A 24,776-nucleotide genomic window follows, 5' to 3' on the forward strand; every position below is an offset into this window, starting at 1 on the left:
GTATCATGCAATTATAAATAATTGGCCTCTAGGGCTTACACCAACACCTGTGTCCGAGGAGCACCCACTGCTGGCAGCATGCAGGCCTGTGGACGCATATGAGTGCATATCTGAATGTTAATAACAACATCACAGAAAACCTGTTCTCAATTCTGCAGAGGCTTGAAAAAAGTCAGCAAGAGTTTTTTAGTGCCATGGTATGGAGCATATGGAAATGTAGAAATAATCAAGTGTGGAACAATATATCCGACTCAATGCAAACTGTGTGTGAAAGAGCTAATCATTTAATTACAAGCTGACACAATGCTCAACAAGTTTGTGCATCACTTGATGTGCCGCAACAGATGTCTCAGCAAACTGTATAAATCAAACCAAGTATTGGAAGAATACAAATGAAATGTCGATGCTTCTTTTTCTTATCTTCACGATAAGGTAGGGATTGGTATGTGCATCCGTGATGACCAAGGACGTTTTATGAAGGTTGAATGGATAGAGCCAATCCTTGATGTAGAAATGGATTGATGAGCTGCAATTTTATGACACGGATGTGGAAAATAGACTACAAAAGGGGAGTAGATGGCCTTTATAGCAAAAGAATTCTCAACTCCGATTTTGGTGTCACATTAAGTGACCTTGAAGTTTTGCTATCCGTGAACTCTAATCTTAAGTTCATTAAGAGACAAGAAAATGAAGTTGTCCATAACCTTACTCGGTTGGTTAAATCTTTATCCCAACATATATCTATGATATTATTATGAATAAAATGAGATAAGTCTTTTACCGTAAAAAAAAAATACTAAGAATTTGCCATTCAGAAAAAAAAATTGAAGAGTGGAAAATTTAATTGGGTTTTTGAATGATTAATATAACATAGTTATATTTTGAGGAACTAAAATTACCATTTTCCCAATTTTTATCTTAGGTACCCTCCCTTTCCCTTTCCTGATATATAAACAAAAGAGCAGGGCCAGCAACACACTCTTTAACAAACACACTCTAACACATTCTCTTCTATTGGTTAAAATTTATATGGGTCCCATAAAAATTATATGGATCCACATTTTTTTATGGGACTCATATGAATTTCAACCAATAAAAGAGAATGTGTTTGAGTGTGTTTATTAAAAAGTGTGTGACTAGCATTATTCATAAACAAAAACATATTCCTAACTCTCAAATATATTCCTAACTCTCTTAAATATCACAAACAAGTATTCCCGTCTTGCAAAAGCAGAAAATGGAAACAAACAATGAAGCTTTCAGTTGCAATTTGCAAACCCAACTCAGGTTAAATCATTCATCTTCATCTCTTTCATGTTTTTATGTTTAATTTCAACCTTTTCTTAAACTCAATACAATACACTAATCATCATCATCATCATGTTTAATATATGGCGCCACAAAACCCTTCTCAACCCCATAACTTTCTCACTATCCCTAAACCCGAACCCTTTTTTCCACCATTACCCATTACCCTTTTGCACCAACACTTCAGATTCAACCTCATTTGCAGTTTCCTACCTCATCAACAATTTTGGGTTTTCCCCAAAATCAGCTTCCAAACTTTGCTCCACTTACAATGTTCATTTCAAGAATGCTCAAAAACCTGATTCAGTTCTTGATTTCTTTAGAAACCATGGTTTCTCAGACACCCAATTACGCGATATCATTGCAAAATCACCACGGCTACTTTACTGCAACCCCTCCAAAAGGGTGTTGCCAAAGTTTCAATTTTTACTCTCCAAAGGTGCTTCTAACTCTGACATTGTTAACCTTGTCAGTAAGTACCCTGTAATCCTGTCTACAAGCCTCGAGAATCGTTTAGTCCCGGCTTATGAATTGGTTTATAGATTCTTGAAATCTCACAAAGACACTTATGATTTGCTTAATTACAATGTAAATTTCTTTAGAAGAAGTCGTGTGCAGCATAACGTGAGAGTGCTGATTGAGAATGGAGTGTCCGACTCAAACATCGCAATGATACTTCGATCTCGGAGTCGGACAATCAAAAACCCTGACATGGTGAAGTTAGTGAAGGAATTAAAGGATTTGGGGTTTAATCCTTCAAAAATACCTTTTGGTATAGCATTGGTGGCCAAAACAACTGTTAGAAAAACTTTGTGGAAAAAGAAAGTTGATGCCTTTAAGAAGTGGGGTTGGTCTGATGAAGATGTTCTTAGAGCATTTAGATTGCAGCCTTATTGTATGTTGACATCCATTGATAAAATCATTTTGTTGATGAGTTTTTGGGTCAATCAGTTGGGTTGGGATGCTCGTGCCCTTGCCAACGAACCGGCGTTATTTTTGTTAAGTTTGGAGAAAAGGATCATTCCAAGGGCCCAAGTAGTGCAGTTTCTGCTAAAGAAAAATTTGCTGCGAAGAAAGAATTTAAGCTTAACTCGTCCATTTATAGGGCCTGATAAGTTGTTTCATGATAAGTTTATCAAACGTTTTAAGGAGGACTCTTCTTATCTATTAAAGCTGTATGAGGAAAAACGCAATCTTGCATTCACCAAAGACAAAACTTGCATGTAATGATCAGATTTTTCAGGTATTATATGCTCGATAATGTTATTCTTGTTCCTTATTTGATTCGAATACATGTTTATTTAAGCTGTGAAATGATTTCTCTTTCTGTGTTTGTTTAGCCCAATGATGCATTGCTTAAATTTAGTTATACCTGATTAGGTTGCTTGATTTGAATCAGTTTTAAATTATTGTTGCAGTTGTGACTACTTTGCAAATAATTCTGGAAAAATGCAAGCATGTGAATTAAACAATACACATGGTTCAACGAACACCTTGATCCTAGGTATGTTTTGTAGTGATATATTTTTTTTTGTCAAGTAGCCTAATGGCCAGAATTTCACCTTTTAAGATGAATAAATGGGAGTATCAGGGTCGAACCCCGATCCTTCCATATTACATTACATGCAATGCCCCTACCAACTAAGCTATGCTCACGAGTCACGGGGACCTTTTTGTAGTGATATTTTACTTATGTTCTTTTTGATATTATCTCATGTGGACATATATAACCTGGTAGATTAATTTCTGGATGCAGTTAATGGGAATTTAATCTCTTGACCTCTTACTAAGTTTTGTCTTTAAGTACTATTAACCAGTAAACCAATAGCTTACCTACTCTTATATTTATCAGTTATATTTTGTTCGCTCTGCAGGAAAGATGTTTTCAAGAATCTTACCTATAAGGGAGAAGTTTCTTCTCATTGAAGGCATATGGAAAAACATTGTTGTCCTTTATCTAACAAATCATTTTTTAAAGGTTACAAATTAGATGGGAGGAGTCCTTTTGATTGGAAAGGGTATGGAAGAATCTTTTTATGTGTGTAACTGTTAAATAGCTTCTTTGGTCATTATGGATTAATCAGTTATTTTCTTCTCCTGCAACATTCTGTAGATCCTTCTAAATCTTCTATATGATTTGTTTAAAGTTGTTAATTTTCTCTCGCAATATTTTGTTTCGCAAATAAATTACTTAATGAACATAACATCAAATATTCTGACTGTTGCCATAAAAAAGTAAATATGGTAACTACTTGCGCTACAATTGCATCTGAATTTCTGTGTTTCCCGTTGTCTTTACTTGACGATTAAGAGCTTATAATAGTTTTTAGGTTTACCTTCCAATGAGATTGTCCAAAGAAAAAAATGAGATTGAAGTGGTTTGTTCACAGATGCTGCAAACATTGTTCCATTGTCTCCCTCTGAAGTTTGGTTGATTGTGCTGATAAGGATTAGCACACACATATATGATTTGTTGAAAATTGTAAATTTGCAGGTTCATTTTTCTGCATCTTCTCACAAGTCACAATCTTACTTTGTCTTAGATGTTCTAAGTCTTCAATTGTTAGAGTTAAAATGATAACATGTTCTTGCCGTTGATTTTGATTTCCTACATTTTATTAGGTTCTTATTTTTTTCAGAAGGGACATTGCATCATCATAGAAAGAATGGGCATATTCACCAATTTACCTCATGTATATCAAATGAAAGAACTTTTCTTTTACCCTATCCAATGCCATAAAAACAATTAGGATTTGAATTTCACACACAACTATTGTAGACCGTTCGATCAACAAATAAAGGCCGAGATTAAATATTGTGTAAATTGTCAAATTTGTACTGCATAAATGACCTACTGCGTGAAACAACTACAACGGATGATCCAAATCCCATATGTTACTACCTTAGAAAGATCAAATCCCATTTTCTTAATCTTATCCACAACACTCTTCATGTAACAAGACACAAATATAGACGATGTTGTATGTAACAAATAGGCAATGTTTGAGTTAATTACTCCATCATCAAGCAACATTTTCACATTCCTTAGAATAATAGTATTATCAAAGGACCAATATGAAGTAAAAGAATAAAGCTAAATTACGAAAATGTCACCTTAAAATTAAGAGATCAACTTCGACTTCAACTTCAAAAATAAGTTTAGAGTCAAAACGATAACTAAGCCAAACTTCTTACAATTAACTCCTCACAAAACCAGAAGCCATTTGAAATGATTTCTGTTATCTAATTCTGTTAAAACTCACAAACAGTGATGATGTGGCATGTCCTGATGATGCAATAATTGACAATTCTAAGTTTCAAAGTGATACTTACTTATTTCATGTTCTACAGTAAGATTAATTTTACAATGCTTATACAATAATTTCAATGATTTTCATCATCAGAATCAACTCTCTAAGCGCAAACATACCCTTACAACCTCTAATCTTCACTTTCACAAATCTGGTCTGTAAACAAAACTTTAATGAACGAGAAACTTTAATCGACGAAGCTGTCAAACTGCTCTAACTCGAGAATCCTTTTCAAATCAGAAATTGTAGAGCCTTCATACTTAATGAGCTGATTTTTCTCCATACTCTCTATCCTTAATGAAATTGAAAGTAGCCTTCTTACTTCTCCCGATCATGAAAGGCAAACCGAGATATTTACCGGTTCCGAGAACAACTTGATCTCCCATAATTATGAGTGATAGAATTTTTAACATTTTGCGGAACATTCCTACTAAAAAAAATTCTGATTTGCGCCTCTTCATAAGTAGATAAGATATTCTGCATATTCTGGTGCCAAGGATTTCTCTGCATTCTTCTGCCTGTCGGATTGGCGCTGAAAGGCCTTCTGCACAAATAATGAACAGATATGGTGACAACGATCTCCTTGTCTCAAGCCCCGCGCCAGAATGATTGGACCTACAGTTTCATCATTAGCTATAATTGAATAGTCAACAGTGTCCACACACATCATAATCCACTTCACCGATTGCGATGAGATCCCCATCTTAACCACTACGTCTCTGAGATATAGTCCAGGTCAATATGATCGTAAGCCTTACTAATATCCAACTTGAGAGGTAATATTCAACTCGAGAACTATACTTTCACCCATTTTTCTCCGAGTTTTGGATTTCATTAAATGCACAACCTCAATAGCAATCATAGCATTTTTAAGTAGAAATAAAAAAAAGGTGCCCTGCAAGGTTAACTTAGCTGATAGTTATATATATGCAGGAGCCAATGTTGGAACCCCGGACACTCCACTTATTCATTAAACACACACTTTGATTGATTAAAATTCATATTCCCTCCGTCCCGTAAATATAAGCAAAAGACAACCTTTTTAATCCTAAAATTACAAAATTACCCTTAGTCATAATTCACTGCTATTTAGTTTTTCAATAAACTCTTGGGTAGTTAGCTTCTATCAATATGGCTTTTAGCTTCCATCATTAAGAAAGTTGATTTTTTCCATTACCGAGGAGTTTTATTTACATTATGACAAGGGTAATTTAGGAAACTCAATTGTTTATTTTGGTAAAAGTTAGAGTTTCTTAATAAGTATGATTTTTTATTTTTTTTTTATATTTCGGGATGGAGGGAGGAGTATAAATCCTATAAAATCTAAAAAAAAATTATGGGACCCACATTTTTTTTATGAGACTCATTAATTTCAACCATTAAAAAATAGTGTTAAACACATGTGTGTTAAAAGAATGTATTCCAAACATTATTTAAAGAATGAAATGCGAAATACCCCTGAAATTTCAAAATTTGTCAAAAATCCCATGAAATTTGGAAATAGGCAAATACCCCATTGAAATTGTAAAACATCAATCAAATTGTCCTACACTCCATTTACTACATCTATTTTGATGACATGGCTGTTAACTGCATACGTGTCACGTCACATGAGGGGGGTAATTGATCAGGATACACGTCACAGAGGGGTAATTGACTAAAATTTACAAAATCAGAGGCTTAAACGACTGAAATTAGAGCAATTAGCCCTTGGTTTTGCAAATTTTAGTCACAACGTTGACAGATGCCACGTATGCAGTTAACTGGCAAATCATCAAAATAGACGGAGTAAACAGAGCAAGAAGCAATTTGATTGACATTTTACAATTTCAAGGGGGTATTTGTCTATTTTCAAATTTGATGTGGTATTGGACAAATTTTGAAATTTGAAAGGGTATTATTTAAAGGGTCATGCTAACTAGTGCCCCCGGGGCACTAGTTAAGAATACAAAAAAAGTAATTTTTGCATTGGAAATTACACTTTTTATACTTTACAAACATTGACTACACAAGTTTCAATATAATTTTACTATAATTAGTATCCTTAACTAGTGCCCCGGGGGCACTAGTTAGCATTTTCCTTATTTAAATCACTTATTTATATTGTAAAAGAGATATAGAACCATGATTAAGTTGTAAAAAATGACCAAGGAACAAGAACTTAAATAAAAGGGAGAATTTTCATATCAAGAAAACTAGGGCCTCGCCTGCAACTTTTTTATATGTGTCATTGAAATCATAAATTTTCAAAATCTGCGTTCTTCTTCTCAAATCAATCCTTTTCAGTTCCCCTCGGCTTCAGCTTTCAGCTTCCATTTGGTTTCACACTAAACTAACAAGTAAGGTTCATGTTTCTCAAATCAATCCAGAATTAGGGTTCATGTTTTCCTTTCATTTACCTGTTCCTGTGATTTAGTTTTGGTTTTATTCTTTCATTCATGCATTGTTTCGTTTGATTTCTCTCTCACATTGTTCTTTAATTCTTCTTTTAAATGTTAACTACACATCTTAATAGAACCATTTTCTGTACATTTTTCTACCAACACTTCAGATTCAACCTCTTTTGCAGTTTCCTATCTCATCAACAATTTTGTTTGGGTTTTCCCCACAATCTGCTTCCAACCTTTGTTCCACTTACAATGTTACTTTCAAGACTGCCCAAAAACCTGATTCTGTTCTCACATTCTTTAATAGTTTCTCTAACTCCCAACTTCACGATATCGTTGCAAAGTTACCAGGGCTACTTTCCTGCAACCCCTCCATAAGGGTGTTGCCAAAGTTTCAATTTTTACTCTCCAAAGGTGCTTCTAATTCTGACATTGTTAACCTTGTCAGTAAGTCCCAACCTATGAATTGGTTTATAGATTGTTGCAATCAGACAAGGACATTATTGCTAGTGCAATACAATTTCCAGCTTTACTTTGCGACTGTCGTGTGCCACATAACATCACAATGCTGATTGAGAATGGAGTTACAGACTCAACCATTGCAAGATTGCTTCGGAGGAAGTCTCGGACATTGAATACGGATTCACCTTGCATGCTGAAGTTGATTGAGGAATTGAAGGATTTGGGTATTAATCCTTCAAGAATATCCTTTGGTATAGCATTGAAAGCCAAGCTAACTGTAAGAATATCCTTCAAGAAAAAGTCAATGCCTTTAAGAAGTGGGGGTGGTCTGATGAAGATGTTCGAGAAGCATTTAGAAAGATGCCTCATTGTATGTTGGCATCCATTGATAAAATTAATTTAGTGATGAGCTTTGGGTCAATCAGTTGGGTTGGGATGCGCTTGCCCTTGTAAAAGGACCGGCGATTTTTTCAAATAGTTTGGAAAAAAGGATCATTCCGAGGGCCTCAGTTGTGCAATTTCTGTTGAAGAAAGGTTTGTGAAAAAAGGATGCAAGCTTAACTTATCCATTTGTAGTGTCTGAGCAGTTGTTTCTTGATATGTTTATAAAACCTTTCAAGGAGGATTCATCTTATCTATTAAAGCTTTATGAAGAAAAACTGAGTCTTGCACAAACCAGGGACAAAACCGGCATGTCATGATCAAGTTTTCAGGTATTTAGCCTTAATTTGTTATTGTGTTTCATATTCAATTTGAATACTTGTTCAGAACTTGATTGGAGCTAGTTTGAGATAGAGTTAATGTTTTTCATTTCCTACTTATGCAAATGTTGGTTTTGTTTTTAAATTTGATAACCTTTTTCAAAATCGTGATGTATATCAGTCTTAATAATTGGCTAGTAATTCAATATTGGGCATGAATACTTTTTTGTGATAGAGTCATTTCTGTTGCCATGTTTGTTTCGTCTAATAACATACTGCATGAATTCAGCTATACTGGAATAGATTGCGGGATTTAAAATGGTTTCAAGTAGCGGTGCAGTTACAACTGTGGTTACATTTCAAATACCAACAGTGAAAATAATTGTGGACAAATGCAGTGTACTGATATGGATATGGTGGAGTCAGAATTAAATAGTATAATGGTTTGTAGGTATTTGATTAACTGTCATTGACATTTTTTTTTGCATGTTATGGATTTTATGTGACTACATTATGCATTGAACAATGGAATTGCTTGAATTTGTTTTAAGGGAACTGGTATTCTTCTAAAGATTATGTCTAGCTTCTGTTACTGATATACAATGAGATTGAACATTGTTACTGAGATATAGGTATAGATATAGATATACCACAAGGATCGGTGAGAACTGGAATTAGTTAGTGATCAAATTCTAAGTAAGTAACAAAACCAAATAAGAAAAATCATAAACAAACCAAATAAAAAATTCCCGTAACATATTGCAAATTGTCCATCATTTATATCAGTTTGTCAGTTTCATTATGCATTGTAAAAGGAAATAAAACTACAAGAATGACTTTTATCAGTTTGTCATATTCATTATGCATTGTAAACCTTACACTCGCCTCCTCTTGCAACTTGTCTCCTCTTCATACTTATCAACAACAGCTTCTAGTGCTTTCGTCGATGGTTTTGGGAGTCTTCTACTCTTCCTCAGAGTTTCTACTCCTCGCCTGCTCTTGGAACGTGTCTCCTCTTCGTACTTATCAACAACATCCTCTAGTGCTTCCGTTGATGGTTTTGCAGGTCTTCTGCTCTTCCTCAAAGCTTCTACACCTCGCCTCCTCTTGCAACGTGTCTCCTTTTCGTACTTATCAACAACAGCTTCTAATGCTTTCATTGATGGTTTTGAGAGTCTTCTACTCTTCCTCAAAGTTTCTACATCTCGATCACCAAGTTGATTCTCATGGTCATCAAATTTGATCTCAGCCACATCATTCACCATAGTTTCATCATCTTCAACTTTTACTTTTGGAAGATAATTTGCAGTGTTAGTAGAGGAGACTCCACTAGTGCTCCCCTTATCCAAGTACATTGCACCATTTTGAGCATCAAGATCTTTTATTAGTTCAGGATGTGAAACAACTTTAGTGATTGTTTCCTCTTTTTCTGTAAGAGCCTCGCTTGGAACATCATCTTCAATTTCATTGCATGGTACAAAGAGTGTGATCTTGATCTGATATGTTATCATTGTTGTTGCTCCGCTGAAAAAGATAACAAAGTTTGTCTCTATAAAGAGTGTGTAGTGGAATGAATGAATGAGTGAGTTATATGAACAAAGAGTGAATGAGTCTCCTCATATTTATATAATTCAATTTAGGGTTTCTAATAAAAAGATCGAGTATATCTTTTATTAATTATCCTAACCGTTTTTAGTTTAGATCAAGTATATCTTTTATACTAAATCTTTTGTATATTGTATCCAAAAAAAAAAAAAATCTTTTGTATTTATTAGTTAGATTCTGTAAAAATCTATTGCCGCAAATTTCGTTCTCTCTCTCCATCACGTGTTGTTCCTTTATCTTATTTTATTATTATTTTTTTTTTATATAATAGGCCTGTTTGTTTTATTTTGTTTTTAAATTAATTTTAGTGTATTATATTTTTGTTAAAAAAAATTAACAATGAATTTTTTTATTAAAGCTTAAATGAAAAACCGGTTTAAATAACTTCCCTTAAAATGTCATTTTTGTTACAAATTTTTTTGAATCATAAAATTTCTAAATAAAATTCATTTTTGAGAGATGTATTTTTTAAAAATATTGTGATTTTTTTTTAAAAAAATATGGATCTCTTCTTAATTGTTATTGTAATGTAAAATAATATTTTGTTGTTTTATTATTTAAATAACACTTTTGGTCCTTACACTAATTTTAAGGTTAATTTTGTTTGCCTAAAAAAAATTGTTTGATTGCGTCAAAAAAAAATTGTTTGATTTTAGTCCCTATCTTGAACAATTTAATACTTCCTCTGTTTTTTTTTAAGTGTCCATTTAGAATACTAACTTAAGAAAATGTATTTTTCCATCTTATCTTCCTATTATACCCTAATGTTAATCCATCAATAAATTCCTATTTTTTTGCACGCACTTTCTCTTTCCAATAAATTTAATATATTATGTAAAAAAAAAATTAATATGTTATGTACCAAAAATAAAAAATTTAGTTTTCCAAATATATAGCAGTAATTAGTTTTATTGAAAAAAATAAGAGTAATTTTTTTTTTTGACGCAAAAAAAAAATGAGTAATTGACAAATAGTACAATTGACAAATCGTATCCTTAAAACACCAAATGGAAAGTTATTTAGAAACGTTAAATTTGACGAAACTGGACAATTAAAAAAACGGAGGAAGTACTTTAAGATAACAAACTTTAGACAATTTAGTTCATTATTAGAGACCAAAATATATTAATATTTGTAGTTAAAGAGATCAAAATATACTTAACAATCATAACTTAAAAGACCAACATAAAATGAAAAAACTTAAAAGGACCAAATAATCTAGAGTTTACTCCAAGAAATAAAGCGGTTTACTTCGGAAAGTGATAGGCGGCGACTGTGTTTGGACAACAGTGAGTAATGAGACGATGGTGGTAGCTAAGTTGTAACCGCACTTGAAAAATTTGTGAACATTGTAGGATAATCTAAAATTTGACGAAAATAATGGCTGAGTAATATGTGTTTGTAGTCAATAATGTCACAGTCAACCTCACTCGCGATTGAAGGAAAAAAGTAGCTAGATCTCGATTGCTCTTGTCTGAATGGTTTACTATAACTCCACTGATTTTGAGCAGAATCGAAAGCGGAAGCACATATAATACGCTTGTCAGCAACATAAGAAGTAGTATTTAATTTCTTCTATTGATACTGCCTAGCAGTGAAATTCTGCGATGTAACATTTTCCTAGGAGAGTTAGAGTCAGATTTTGTATGAGCTCTCGTATTTCGTAAGAGGAACCAAGAACATTTACAAACAATGTTTCAAGAATAAAAATTGGTCTCTTTTTTTTTGTTACAATAGAGAAAAAGAAAAAAGAAAAAATAAACTATTCCCGGACAAAAACTACACCCCGCGCATCAGCTAGAAGATGCATAGATAAGTTAGTAGGAGGTGTAGTAATCTTCACTAACGGTGAGTCAGCGAGAACTCCCATCTTGGCCAGCACATCCGCACAAACATTACCCTCTCGGATGTATGATCCACAACCACTTCCCAATCTCTGTTGAGAATTTGGCGGATACTAAAAATATCATTCGCAAACTGGTGATGAACTGAAACTCCACCTCGGATTAAACTAACTGCCTGAAGCGAGTCTGAAAAACATATGATTCTTCTGAACTCGTTCTCCCAACAAATTTGTAGCCTATGTAACATGACCATAAGTTCTGTTAATAAAATGCTTGGAACTGAAGTAGCCCCATAAAAACCCAAAATAAAGTGCCCATTATTGTTGCGCAGCAGACCGCAGTAACCACCTGTATGCGTTGTGCCCAGCAAGCTACCATCCACATTGAGACACACAGTTCCTTCTAAAGGCTTGGTCCCACTTACTGTTCTTGGATTGCCGGCGTTAGCCGTTGATGTGTTCGGAGGAGAAAAGACAACATCACAAGATTTCTGCAAAGAAAAGAGTTTTGCCATACTAGTATGAATACTCTCAGTGTGATTGTTGAAGACATCATCATTTCTCACGCACCAAACGACCCAAAGAATAATGAAAAAGAGAGTCCTGTGATCCTTTCCCAGATTCTTGTACCAAGTAAAATTATCCTCACCTTGAGATGACCTGGGAGTAATATTTAGACCGCATGCATGCCAAATACGGGTTGAGGCTGCACATTGGAACAGGCAGTGTTCAATGCTTTCTGGTGCTCCTGCACAGCGCGGACAGAGGTTGGTATTGCAGACCTGTCTATGGTAAAGAACCGCACGCACTGTGATTGATGCGTGAATTAATTGCCACGTAAAAAATTGGATGTTCGCCGGGAGCTGAAGTTTCCGAATCCACTGCTAGTTTGCATGTTCGTTCAAAGGGGCTGGGTTTGTTAGCCAATTATAAGCATCCTTGACAAAATATTTACCCGAGGTCAAGTTACACCAAGTCCAAACATCAGGCAGGTGTATAACAATCCTGGGCTGAATATCAGTATAGTAATAGCGGTAACAACATTATTAGGGAGAGGAGTATACAGGTATTGTAAATTCCACATACCATTCTGCCAAACATCATTTATCTTTGCGGCTGTATCTTTAATTGCAACAAAAGGTAGAACCGTACACAGTATTTCTTTAATAACCCAAGAATCATACCCGAAGCTTGTCTCACCATTACCAATTTTAAAAGTAAAACCATCTCTCAGCATGCGCATGACCTTCGCCACTGAATTCCAGATTACGGAGCCACCAGATATTGTTACGTTAAAAGGTAAATTCCCCTTAAGGTATCTATCTTTGAAGAGACGAACCCATAACTTGTCTAGATCCTGAAGGATTTCCCATATCAGCTTACCAAGGAGGGCAGTATTCTGAGATCTGGAACATCTCACACCTAAGCCCCCATACCTGCGTGGTTAAGTAATCTTCTTCCAGCTAACCAGACCAGATGCATACCAGTAACGTCCGTGCCTTTCCAAATGAATTGACGAATACTTTTGTCCAGATCATCACAAACACTTTGAGGTAACCAATTGACCTGCATACGATAAAAAGGAATAGCGGAAAGTACTGAATTCGCCAAGACCACTGTACCAGGTTTATTTAACAATCGACTCTTCCAAGAGGCCAATTTAGCATTAACTCTATCATATACCTCACTAAAATATTGTTTTCGGACCTGCCCATAAAACATTTTAAAGCCCAGATACTCTTCGAAACGGTCCGTAGCATGAACTTATGCCCAGATACCTCACTGTAAATTGAAGTGTTTGGATGTCTTATGTCTCAGACCTAGATTCCCTACTGTTGAAATTCCACATAGTTTCATGCTGTAGTGGACCTCAGTTGTTGATTTGAGATCGGATGACTCAAATTTCATATTAAGTATTTTCAGTAAAAGAATCTCAGCCACCGATTTGGCCCAAATTAGTTACAGTGTCCTGCTTTAACGATGAGATATCCAATTCCGATGAAGATTGGATATCTTATAGAACAAATTTATTCTTGAACAAACTGAAAGTTCACATATCTTATAGAACAAGAAAGACAATTGACACCAATCACATAACTAATCATTGACAAAACCAGAACCCATGAAATGATTTCTGTTATCTAATTCTGTTAAAACTTACAAACAGTGTTAATGTGGCATGTCCTGAATCTCCTGATGCAATAATTGACAATTCTAAGTTTCAAAGAGATACAATAATTTCGTGTTCTACAGTAAGATTAATTTTACAATGCTTATACAATAATTTCAATGATCTTCACAATTCCGGTCTGTAAACAAAACTTTAATGGACCAGAAACTTTAATGGACGAAGCTGTCAAACTTTCTCTAACTGAGAGTCCATTTCAAATCAGCAATTGTAAGGCCAGGGAACTAAAGACAAAACTTGTTGTTGCCTGCCATGAGATACTTGATGCAGGTAGAAAATTATTCAAACTCATCTATAAGTTCAATTACAAGTTCCATTTTTAAGTAGTCATTTTAGAAAGCAAAAAACAGCATGATTAAAAATTATTCACACCATTTTATACTAGCAAAAGATTCATAAACCTAGGATTTCTCAGGAAGTCACTAAGTAAACAGCTGAGCAAAACTTTTATGCACAAGCTGCAATACATCAAGAAAGCAGTCGTGAAGATAGCATCTTAGGCAATGTTATGACATATTGGTGCTTTGTTATATAACTTATGGTACAAATCATTGAAGGTTAATACAATTTAGTTGTATAGTAATCTTAAGAAAATCTTAAATAGAACAAGCAATTAAATGAAACATGTCAACTATTGTTTTCTTTAATTTTTCTTATCATAAACGATTTTCTTTATTTTGTCTTCATCAAACAAAAGCTTCTGCCTTATAGGTGAGATTCATAAAAAAAGTATCACCTGAACTGAGTAAAATGAAATGTAAGTACACAAACAAAATAACCAATTAACTGCATCAAGAAAAAACTCTACCAGGTTATACATGTCCAGCTGGGAACAAGTTGTTCAAGCAATTCCACTGTTAAATGCATAATGCAGTCACATAAAATCCAGAACATGGAAAAAAATGTCACAGTTAAATCTGACTCCACCATATCCATATCAGTGGGCCAAAAGGTAAAGATAACAAGCAGCAAACGAATATGTGGCAGATTCAAACGCTGCATAAGAAGTGTTTTGAGTAATTGCAGTCCACAACTACCATATTTATGACTGTATCTCTTGAGGTTTAGTATCTCTTGTTAATATTGAGGTTTAGTATCTCTTTAGGTGTTGAAAATTACATAACTACCATATTTATGACTGTATTTGTCCACAATTAGTTTCACTTTCGGTATTTGAAATTCAACCACAGTTGCAACTGCACCGCTACTTGAAACCATTTTGAATCCACCAGCAACTTATTCCAGTATAGCTGAATTCATGCAATAGATTATTAGACTAAATAAACATGGCGAGAGAAATGACTCTTCACAAAAAAGTATTCTTGCCCTCAAGTGCAAAGCAAAAATCAACTTTCACATGAATTACTAGCCAATTATTAAGACTGATATACAACACGATTTCGAAAAAAGATTATCGAATTTAAAAACAAAACCAACATTTGTGTAATTAGGAAATGAAAAAAGTTAACTAAACTATCTCAAACTAGCTCCGATCAAATTCTGACCAAGTATTCAAATCGAATATAGAACACGATAACAAATTAACTCTAAATACCTGAAAACTTGATCATTACATGCCGGTTTTGTCCCTTGTTTGTGCAAGACTCAGTTTTTCTTCATAAATCTTTAATAGATAAGATGACTCCTCCTTAAAACGCATAATAAACGCGTCAAGAAACAACTTCTCAGACATTACAAATGGATAAATTAAGCTTGCATCCTTTTTTCGCAAACCTTTCTTCAACAGAAATTGCACAACTGAGGCCCTTGGAATGATCCTTTTTTCCAAACTATTTGAAAAAACCGACGGTCCTTTTGCAAGGGCAAGCACATCCCAACCCAACTGATCGACCCAAAAGCTCATCACTAAATTAATTTTATCAATAGATACCAACATACAATGAGGCTGCCTTCTAAATGCTTCTGTCACATCATCATCAGACCAACCCCATTTCTTAAAGGCATCAACTTTTTCTTTCCACAATGTTTTGTTTACAGTTAGTTTGGCTTCCAATGCTATACCAAAAGTTATTTTTGAAGGATTAAAACCCAAATCCTTCAATTCCTCCACCAACTTCAGCATGCAACGTGTATTCGTATTCAATGATCGTGACCGCGTCCGAAACAATCTTGCAATGCTTGAATCTGTAACTCCATTCTTAATCAACATTGTGATGTTTTGTGGCACAAGATGGTCACTAAGTAATGCTGGATTATGAACTACACCAGCAATAATGTCCTTGTCTGATTGCAAAAATCTATAAAGCAATTCATAGGTTGGGATTATATGATTCTCCAAGCTTGGAGACAGGACCATAGGGTTCTTACTGACAAGGTTAACAATGTCAGAGTTAGAAGCACCTTTGGATAGTAAAAATTGAAACTTTGGCAATACCCTTTTGGAGGGGTCACAGGAAAGTAACCTTGGTGCCTTGGAAATGATATAACGTAATTGGGTTTCTGAGAAACCATTGTTTCTAAAGAAGTTGAGAACTAAATCAGGGTTTTGGGAAGTGTTGAAACGAACCTTGTAAGTTGAGGAGAGTTTGGAAGCAAATTGTGGTGAGAAGTCGAAATTGTTGATGAGGTAGGAAACTTCAAAAGATGTTGAATCAGAAGTGTTGGTGCAGAAATGCAGAGAACAACATGGTGATGGATAGTTATCGATGATAAGAGGGAAAGTTAAGTGTTTGTTAAGATATAAATAAGGTGGTGGTGTATTGAACATTTGAAAAGATTTAGATTTGATTTGAAGTGGAAAAAATGGAGAAAAGGATGAAGACGAAGATGATAAGGTTTGGTGTATCATCATGAACTTCTCTGGTGGGTTGTTGTTTTGAAACCTCGAAGGATGAAGTGATTGTCTTCAGTATTTATGTTCGTCATTATATTGAGGAAGAAAAATTATTTAAATTAAAATATTTAAAAATTTGTAAAAATATACGTTAAAATATAAGTAAAACTTGTGTAAAAAAAAAAAGAATGTAAGACTATTGTATTATTTTTTATAAAACTTATTAAATCAATAAATTTATTTTATTAAAGCTAATGAATGATTGAGCTTCGGCCATCTTTCATTCCCAAAAAAAAATAAAAGCTAATGATCCGTGTATATCAAAAAGTTAAAAAATTTAAATTATTGTGATAAACATATATCCCGTGTATCATTTTTTATGTTTATTCTTTTTTATGTTCATATTTTTATGCATATTCATCTTATTCATTTTATAATCTTTCTTTCTTTTTAATTTTTTTTTATAATCTTTTGTTTTTTATTAACTAAATCATCTATAATTTTCTTATTGTTTTTGTTTTTTTTTTAATTTAGATTTATTGTTTTTGTTTTGTTCCTATTTTTATGCATAGATTCATATTTTTATTTTGTACCTATTTTGTTTAATTTTTTTTTTCTATTTTTATGCATATATTTTTATGCATATATTATTAATAGAGTAATTTTTTTCTATTTTTTGTTTAAAGATATAAAATTTGGAACATTAATCAAAATGCTAAGGATAAATTAGTAAATTGATCAATTATAAAATATCATATCGTTTTAAAATATCATACCTAAGTACCCATACCCGTACCCGTTACCCGCATTTTTGCTAAAAATAAATTGATCAATTATAAAATATCATATCGTTTTAATATAATTAATTTTTTAAAAAAGATTTTAATGTTGACTCATAAAAATTATAAACAAAATTTTTACTAATCTCATATTAAAGTTCATTTTTGTTGTTGACATATTCACATTGTGTTTATATTATGTTATAAATAAATATTTTTATTAAAAATCTGTAATAGTTCAATAGTGTTGCATTTTTTAAAGAGATATAAATATTTTTTAAATAGATATAAATACTAAGGTACCCGTATCCGCACCCATATATGTTCAATTTTGCAGGTAATTACCCATACCCGTGTCCGTACCCAAAATGCGGATTTTTACCCTACCCGTTATAGGTATTTTTTACGGGCATCCACTGGGTATGTGTCAAATTGCCATCCCTATATTTATTCCTTCAGTTTTGTTTATTTCAATTTAATCCTATAAATTACGGACACTACACTGTTATTTGGTCTTTAAGTATTTTCTTTTCATGTTGGTCAAGTATTTTGATCTCTTTAACTACAAATATTAATATTTTTATCTCTAATAACAGATTAAATTGTGTAAAGTTTGGTATTTTAAAGTATTAAATTGTCCAAAATTCAAAATTAAAGAAACTAAAATGAAAAAAAAAATTTAAGCAAACAAAATTAAGGACAAAAATTGTTATTTAACAAAAAAAAAAGATTTTTTTTTTTTGATAACAAAAAAAGAAGAATATTTTACATTACAATAAAAAAATGATCCATAGATATCTTATATGAAAAATATTCAATGTTATTACTACCAATTTGATTTGATTAGCGTGTGACATTAATTTATCCAAATGCTAATTACTACCACTTTATCAAGATAAGATATTATAAAAAATAAAAAAATAGTAAACAATAAAATTAAAAAAATAAAGATAAGAAAAATGAACAATACGTAACGGAGAGAGAGAACGTAATCTGCGGCAATAGATTTGTTGAGAATCTAACTCGTTAAAAATAAGTTATAAACTGGCTAATAGCTGAAAAATTAGCTAATTGAAATTAAAGTGTTTGGTAAAATTAATTTTTAAAGTGGATAATAAATATAAAATGACATAATTGATAGCGGGTAGTTTCTTTTTTAGAGTGGATAGTTATTAAATTAAAGGGTAAAAATGAAATAAATTGTTAAAAGCTATAAGCTCAAACGCTATCGTTTGACCTGACTTTTTTTCCTCTTATTTAGAGCTTATGCAAACAACTTATGCAATTTTTATATATTATTATAAGTTTCTCGAGATAGTTTATGATAAAATAGCTTATAAAATTACAATTTTCACTAGTGTGAATTTATAAAATAACATAAAACTTAATTTATATTGCATAAGCCGTTTGCATAAGCTTAAAAAAAATTGGACCAAACGAACAAGAAATAGCATATGAAAAAAAGCTATAAGCTAGTAAAAAAACTTGTTACTAAACACCTCTAATATTTTGAAACAAGCTTATAAACTCAGGTATAAGCCAACTTTTGTGTTCCCAAACACATCCCTAATAAATACAAAAGATATACTCGTCTAAACAAAAAACCGTTAGGATAATAAAAGATATACTCGTCTAAACTAAAAAAAAGATTTGTATCTAAATATATAAATAGGTGGAGACTCATTCTCTCTTTGTTCATATAACTCCCTCATTCATTCATTCCACTACACACTCTTTATAGAGACAAACTTTGTTATCTTTTTCAGCGGAGCAACAACAATGATAACATATCAGATCAAGATCACACTCTTTGTACCATGCAATGAAATTGAAGATGATGTTCCAAGCAAGGCTCTTACAGAAAAAGAGGAAACAATCACTAAAGTTGTTTCTTCACATCCTGAACTAATAAAAGATCTTGATGCTCAAAATGGTGCAATGTACTTGGATAAGGGGAGCACTAGTGGAGTCTCCTCTTCTAACACTGCAAATTATCTTCCAAAAGTAAAAGTTGAAGATGATGAAACTATGGTGAATGATGTGGCTGAGATCAAATTTGATGACCATGAGAATCAACTTGGTGATCGAGATGTAGAAACTTTGAGGAAGAGTAGAAGACTCTCAAAACCATCAATGAAAGCATTAGAAGCTGTTGTTGATAAGTACGAAGAGGAGACACGTTCCAAGAGCAGGCGAGGTGTAGAAACTCCGAGGAAGAGTAGAAGACCCGCAAAACCATCAATGAAAACACTAGAGGATGTTGTTGATAAGTACGAAAAGGAGACAAGTCGCAAGAGGACGCAAGATGTAGAAACTTTGAGGAAGAGTAGAAGACTCCCAAAACCATCGATGAAAGCACTAGAAGCTGTTGTTGATAAGTATGAAGAGGAGGCAAGTTGCAAGAGGAGGCGAGTGTAAGGTTTACAATGCATAATGAATATGACAAACTGATAAAAGTCATTCTTGTAGTTTTATTTCCTTTATCACCATCATTAGTATTAAAACTGTCATTGAGGATAGTATATTTCTCACGTAGTTAATTTTATCAATTTCTCGTGGAGGAAAGATTAATGGAGCACTTAATTGTAGGCATTTCCCATATGTTGTTGATTACTCCAAATATCGATTTATCCGTCTTAGCTTGTCGTGTGCGCCACACACACACACAAGCATCCTAAGGGCACATGTTAAATAACTATATATATTGGGTTACTGGCCTATTCGAGATTTCGAGTGGTCACAGAAAGAATGGTATATAAATATCCACTTACAATGTCATTAAGATAAGAATGGTATATAAATATCCACTCTTTCTCAACTATTAAGAATGGTAAGTGGATATTTATGCAAAATATCCATTCTTTAATCCAAACACACTTTTTAAGGTAACTGAGATCTATTGGAGGGGATTAATCTCTAGACATGTAAAAAGTCCCAGCTGTTCAATAAAAGATTATATCCATTGACTAATATACAGTTCACTTCTAAATCATATGTTGAGCTCTTACACCTTAGTGGCTCAAGAGTCAAGACAACAACAATGTTCAATGCATAATGTAGTCACATAAAATCCATAACATGCAAAAATATGTCAATTAATCAAATACCTATGAACCATTATACTATTTAATCTGACTCCACAATATCCATATCAGTAGGCCAAAAGGTAAAGACAACAAGCAGCAACCGAATATGTGGCAGATTCAAACAATACATAAGGTTATACTACGCCATAATCCTAACTGCAAGTGTTTTAAATAATTGCAGTCCACAACCACAATTACAGCCTTAACAATGTTGAAAAGTACACAACTACCGTATTTATTCACGACTGCATTTTTCCACAATTGTTTTCACTTTCGGTATTTGAAATGTAACCACAGTTTGCAACTGCACAGCTACTTGAAACCATTTTGAATCCAGCAACCTATTTCAGTATAGCTGAATTCATGCAATAGATTATCAGACTAAACAAACATGGCGAGAAAAATTACTATCACAAAAAAGTATTCATGCCCATGAGTGCAAGCTAAAATCAACTTTCACATTCACATGAATTACTAGCCAATTATTAAGACTTATATACATCGCGATTTTGAAAAAGGCTATCAAATTTAAAAACAAAAGCAACAGTTGTGTAAGTAGGAAATGCAAAACGTTAACTAAACTATCTCAAACTAGCTCCAATCAAGTCCTGAACAGGTATTCAAATCGAATATGGAACACGATAACAAATTAAGGCTAAATACCTGAAAACTTGATCATGATATGCCGGTTTTGTCCCTGGTTTGTGCAAGACAGAGTTTTTCTTCATAAAGCTTTAATAGATAAGATGACTCCTCCTTAAAACGTTTTATACACGTATCAAGAAACACCTGCTCAGACACTACAAATGGATAAGTTAAGCTTGCATCCTTTTTTCGCAAACCTTTCTTCAACAGAAATTGCACAACTGAGGCTCTCGGAATGATCCTTTTTTCTAAACTATTTGAAAAAATGGCCGGTCCTTTTACAAGGGCAAGCGCATCCCAACCCAACTGATTGACCCAAAAGCTCATCACTAAATTAATTTTATCAATGGATGCCAACATACAATGAGGCATCTTTTTAAATGCTTCTCGAACATCTTCATCAGACCACCCCCACTTCTTAAAGGCATTGACTTTTTCTTTCCACAGTGTTTTGCTTACAGTTAGCTTGGCTTTCAATGCTATACCAAAGGATATTCTTGAAGGATTAATACCCAAATCCTTCAATTCCTCAATCGACTAAAGCATGCAAGGTGAATCTGTATTCAATGTCCGAGACTGCCTCCGAAGCAATCTTGCAATGGTTGAGTCTGTAACTCCATTCTCAATCAGCATTGTGATGTTATGTGGCACACGACAGTCGCAAAGTAAAGCTGGTAATTGTATTGCACTAGCAATAATGTCCTTGTCTGATTGCAACAATCTATAAACCAATTCATAGGTTGGGACTTACTGACAAGGTTAACAATGTCAGAATTAGAAGCACCTTTGGAGAGTAAAAATTGAAACTTTGGCAACACCCTTATGGAGGGGTTGCAACGATATCGCGAAGTTGGGAGTTAGAGAAACTATTAAAGAATGTGAGAACAGAATCAGGTTTTTGGGCAGTCTTGAAAGTAACATTGTAAGGGGAACAAAGTGTGGAAGCAGATTGTGGGGAAAACCCAAAATTGTTGATGAGATAGGAAACTGCAAAAGAGGTTGAATCTGAAGTGTTGGTAGAAAAATGTAGAGAAAATGGTGATGGGTATTGGTTAAGTTTTGGTGGGAAAGTTAGGTTTTTGAGATAGAGAAAAGTTCTATTAAGCGAAATCAAACGAAACAATGCATGATGAATGAAAGAATGAATAAAACCAAAACTAAATCACAGGAACAGGAACAGGTAAATGAAAGGAAAACATAATTAAGATGATTTGAGAAACATGAACCCTAATTCTGGATTGATTTGAGAAACATGAACCCTAATTCTGGATTGGTTAAGAAATTTCACATTTAAGATTTCAATAAGGGGAACTGAAAAGGATTGGAGCTCTTGGAGAATTTAAGATTTCAATAACACATAAAAAAGTTGCAGCCGAGGCCCTACTTTTCTTGATAAGAAAATTCTTCATTTTATTTAGGCTAAATTGCAGTTTTGGTCCTCACGTTTTCTAATTGTGCGATTTTGGTCTCCCTAGTTACAAACGAGCAATTTTGGTCCTCACGTTTCTTAATTGTGGGATTTTGGTTCTCCTAGTTTCAAACGAGCGATTTTGGTCCCCCACATTTGCTCCATTTTGTATTTTTTGGTCTCTGTTGACTATTTTGACCAAAAAAATTGTCGACATTGATTTTTTTGACACATGTGTTAATTATATTTGACAACTTATAATTTTTTTAATATGTTTTTTTTTTTTAAAAAAAACAAGGAAGGGTCGCCTTAGTCTGTTGAAACTAGTCGCGGCCTGCATACAATGTTCCTTGCCATGCCAGATGCAAGAGCTATTTTCATTAAATTGGCAGATCGATTACATAATATGATGACGCTAGATGCATTGCCAATTGCCAAGCAGCAGAGGTTTGCAAAGGCGACTTTGAAGATTTTTGTATTTTTGGCCAATCGCTTAGGAATATCTAATTGAAGGAACAATTAGAAAACTTATGTTTTAAGCATCTCAAACCAGTGCATCACAAGGAGCTTTCGTCGAAGCTTCTGCAATTGAGAGATTAGAGCAAAGATGATGACATTTTTTAAAAAACTCACATGACCTTTTCTTGTTTTTTTTTCAAAAAAAAAAACAATAAAAATGAAATTATATGTTGTCCAATATAATTTAAACATGTGTCAAAAAAATTCAATGTCAACAGTTTTTTTGTCAAAATGGTTAACAGGGACCAAAAAATGCAAAAGAGGGCAAATGTGGGGGACTAAAATCGCTCGTTTGAAATTAGGAGTACCAAAATTGCACAATTATGAAACATGGGGGACCAAAATCGCTCGTTTGAAATTAGGGGGACCAAAATCGCACAATTAGAAAACGTGGGGACTAAAACTACAATTTAGCCTTTTATTTACCTTCTTTTTCCATGGTCATTTTTTTTGAACTTAATCATGGTTCTATATCTCTTTTTCAATATAAATAAGTGACTTAAATAATGAGCGAAATGTCAAATAATACCCTTTGAAATTTCAAAATTTGTCCAATACCACATCAAATTTGAAAATAGGCAAACACCCCCTTGAAATTGTAAAATGTCAATCAAATTGCTTCTTCTCTGTTTACTCCGTCTATTTTGATGATGTGGCAGTTAACTGCATACGTGGCATCTGTCAACGTTGTGACTAAAATTTGCAAAACCAGGGGCTAATTGCTCTAATTTCAGTCATTTAACCCTCTGATTTTGTAAATTTTAGCCAATTACCCTTCTGTGACGTGTCACTACAAGAATGCTTCAATTTACCGACGGATTCAAATAATATTTATTGGCGGTTTTGACCCTTAATAACTTACTGGCGGTTTAAACCCTCAGTAAGTGAAAAAAAACCCCAAAACATAAAAAAAAATATTTTTTACGGCCTAAGCCGCCAATAATTTTATCCCTCAAAACAAGAAAAAGAAAGTTATATTTTCTGGCGGCCCAAACTGCTGGTATAAAAAAAAACAAAAAAGTTGATTTTCTGGCGGCCCAAGCCGCCGGTAGAACTTTTCCAATATTAAAAAAAGTAAATAACGCATCTTCATATTTCATTTTCCTCTTCTCCTTTTCATAATACACTCTTCTCAATCTCATGCTTCAATTTCTGCCTCATATGCTCATCACCTTCCACCTTCCACCTTCATCTTTGTTCAAGAATTATTTTACCATGGATCTCTCGCCCTCCACCTCCTTCAATAGACAGATTTCTCCACAGATCTGTTGCTCTCCACAGATAGATCTTTCGCACTGCCTTCAACAGATCGATCTCTCCAACAGATAGATCTCTCGCTCTCCACAGATCTCTCGTTCTCTACAGTCAGATTTTTCGCTTCCATCGTCAACAACGCCACCGTTTTGGTCCTTGCTGCACATAAAATTCTTGTTCTGTTCCTACATCTTTACTCCTGTCCTTTCTTTTTGCACAATTTTTTTATATGGATCGATGAAATCTTGTTTAAGGGTTGGAAATTTGGGTAATGGCTTCTATACCAAAAAGAAAGGTTTTTTTTTTTTACGGTATAAAAAAGAAAGGTTATTTGTAACAAAAAATAATAATAATATGATTTACACAATATGAAAATTTTTCTTCTGTTTCTATCATACTTTGATTTGCACAATTTGGAAATTGCTTTTCCATTCATGCTTATCCTCGAGCCATTGAGGTGTTTGAACAAAAAAATTTATTTTTTAT

The 24,776-nt window shown here is 33.5% G+C and overlaps 2 protein-coding genes across 4 annotated transcripts; one reads left to right on the forward strand and one right to left on the reverse strand.

Moving 5' to 3' along the window:
• Nucleotides 1–1,208: 1,208 nt before the first annotated feature.
• Nucleotides 1,209–3,997, forward strand: LOC123883771. Of its 3 annotated transcripts, none has more exons than XR_006800448.1 (3): nucleotides 1,209–2,551; nucleotides 2,727–2,812; nucleotides 3,948–3,997. XR_006800448.1 is itself a non-coding variant. In XM_045932664.1 (2 exons), exon 1 carries the CDS (start codon nucleotides 1,381–1,383, stop codon nucleotides 2,533–2,535), a length of 1,155 nt encoding a protein of 384 aa, XP_045788620.1. In that variant the 5' UTR covers nucleotides 1,209–1,380; the 3' UTR covers nucleotides 2,536–2,551; nucleotides 3,183–3,490. The 3 variants fall into 3 exon arrangements, 1 of the variants encoding a protein (XP_045788620.1); XR_006800447.1 differs by lacking the exon at nucleotides 3,948–3,997 and adding an exon at nucleotides 3,183–3,489; XM_045932664.1 differs by lacking the exons at nucleotides 2,727–2,812; nucleotides 3,948–3,997 and adding an exon at nucleotides 3,183–3,490.
• An 8,497-nt stretch (nucleotides 3,998–12,494) lies between these two features.
• Nucleotides 12,495–16,674, reverse strand: LOC123883772. Its single transcript, XM_045932666.1, has 2 exons — nucleotides 15,361–16,674; nucleotides 12,495–15,055 (listed from the first exon to the last, which is right to left on the reverse strand). Exon 1 carries the CDS (start codon nucleotides 16,615–16,617, stop codon nucleotides 15,376–15,378), a length of 1,242 nt encoding a protein of 413 aa, XP_045788622.1. The 5' UTR covers nucleotides 16,618–16,674; the 3' UTR covers nucleotides 12,495–15,055; nucleotides 15,361–15,375.
• Between the last annotated feature and the right edge of the window lie 8,102 nt (nucleotides 16,675–24,776).

The sequence above is a fragment of the Trifolium pratense genome, linkage group LG5 (genome assembly GCF_020283565.1).
Source record: "Trifolium pratense cultivar HEN17-A07 linkage group LG5, ARS_RC_1.1, whole genome shotgun sequence".
NCBI classification, from domain to species: Eukaryota; Viridiplantae; Streptophyta; class Magnoliopsida; order Fabales; family Fabaceae; genus Trifolium; species Trifolium pratense.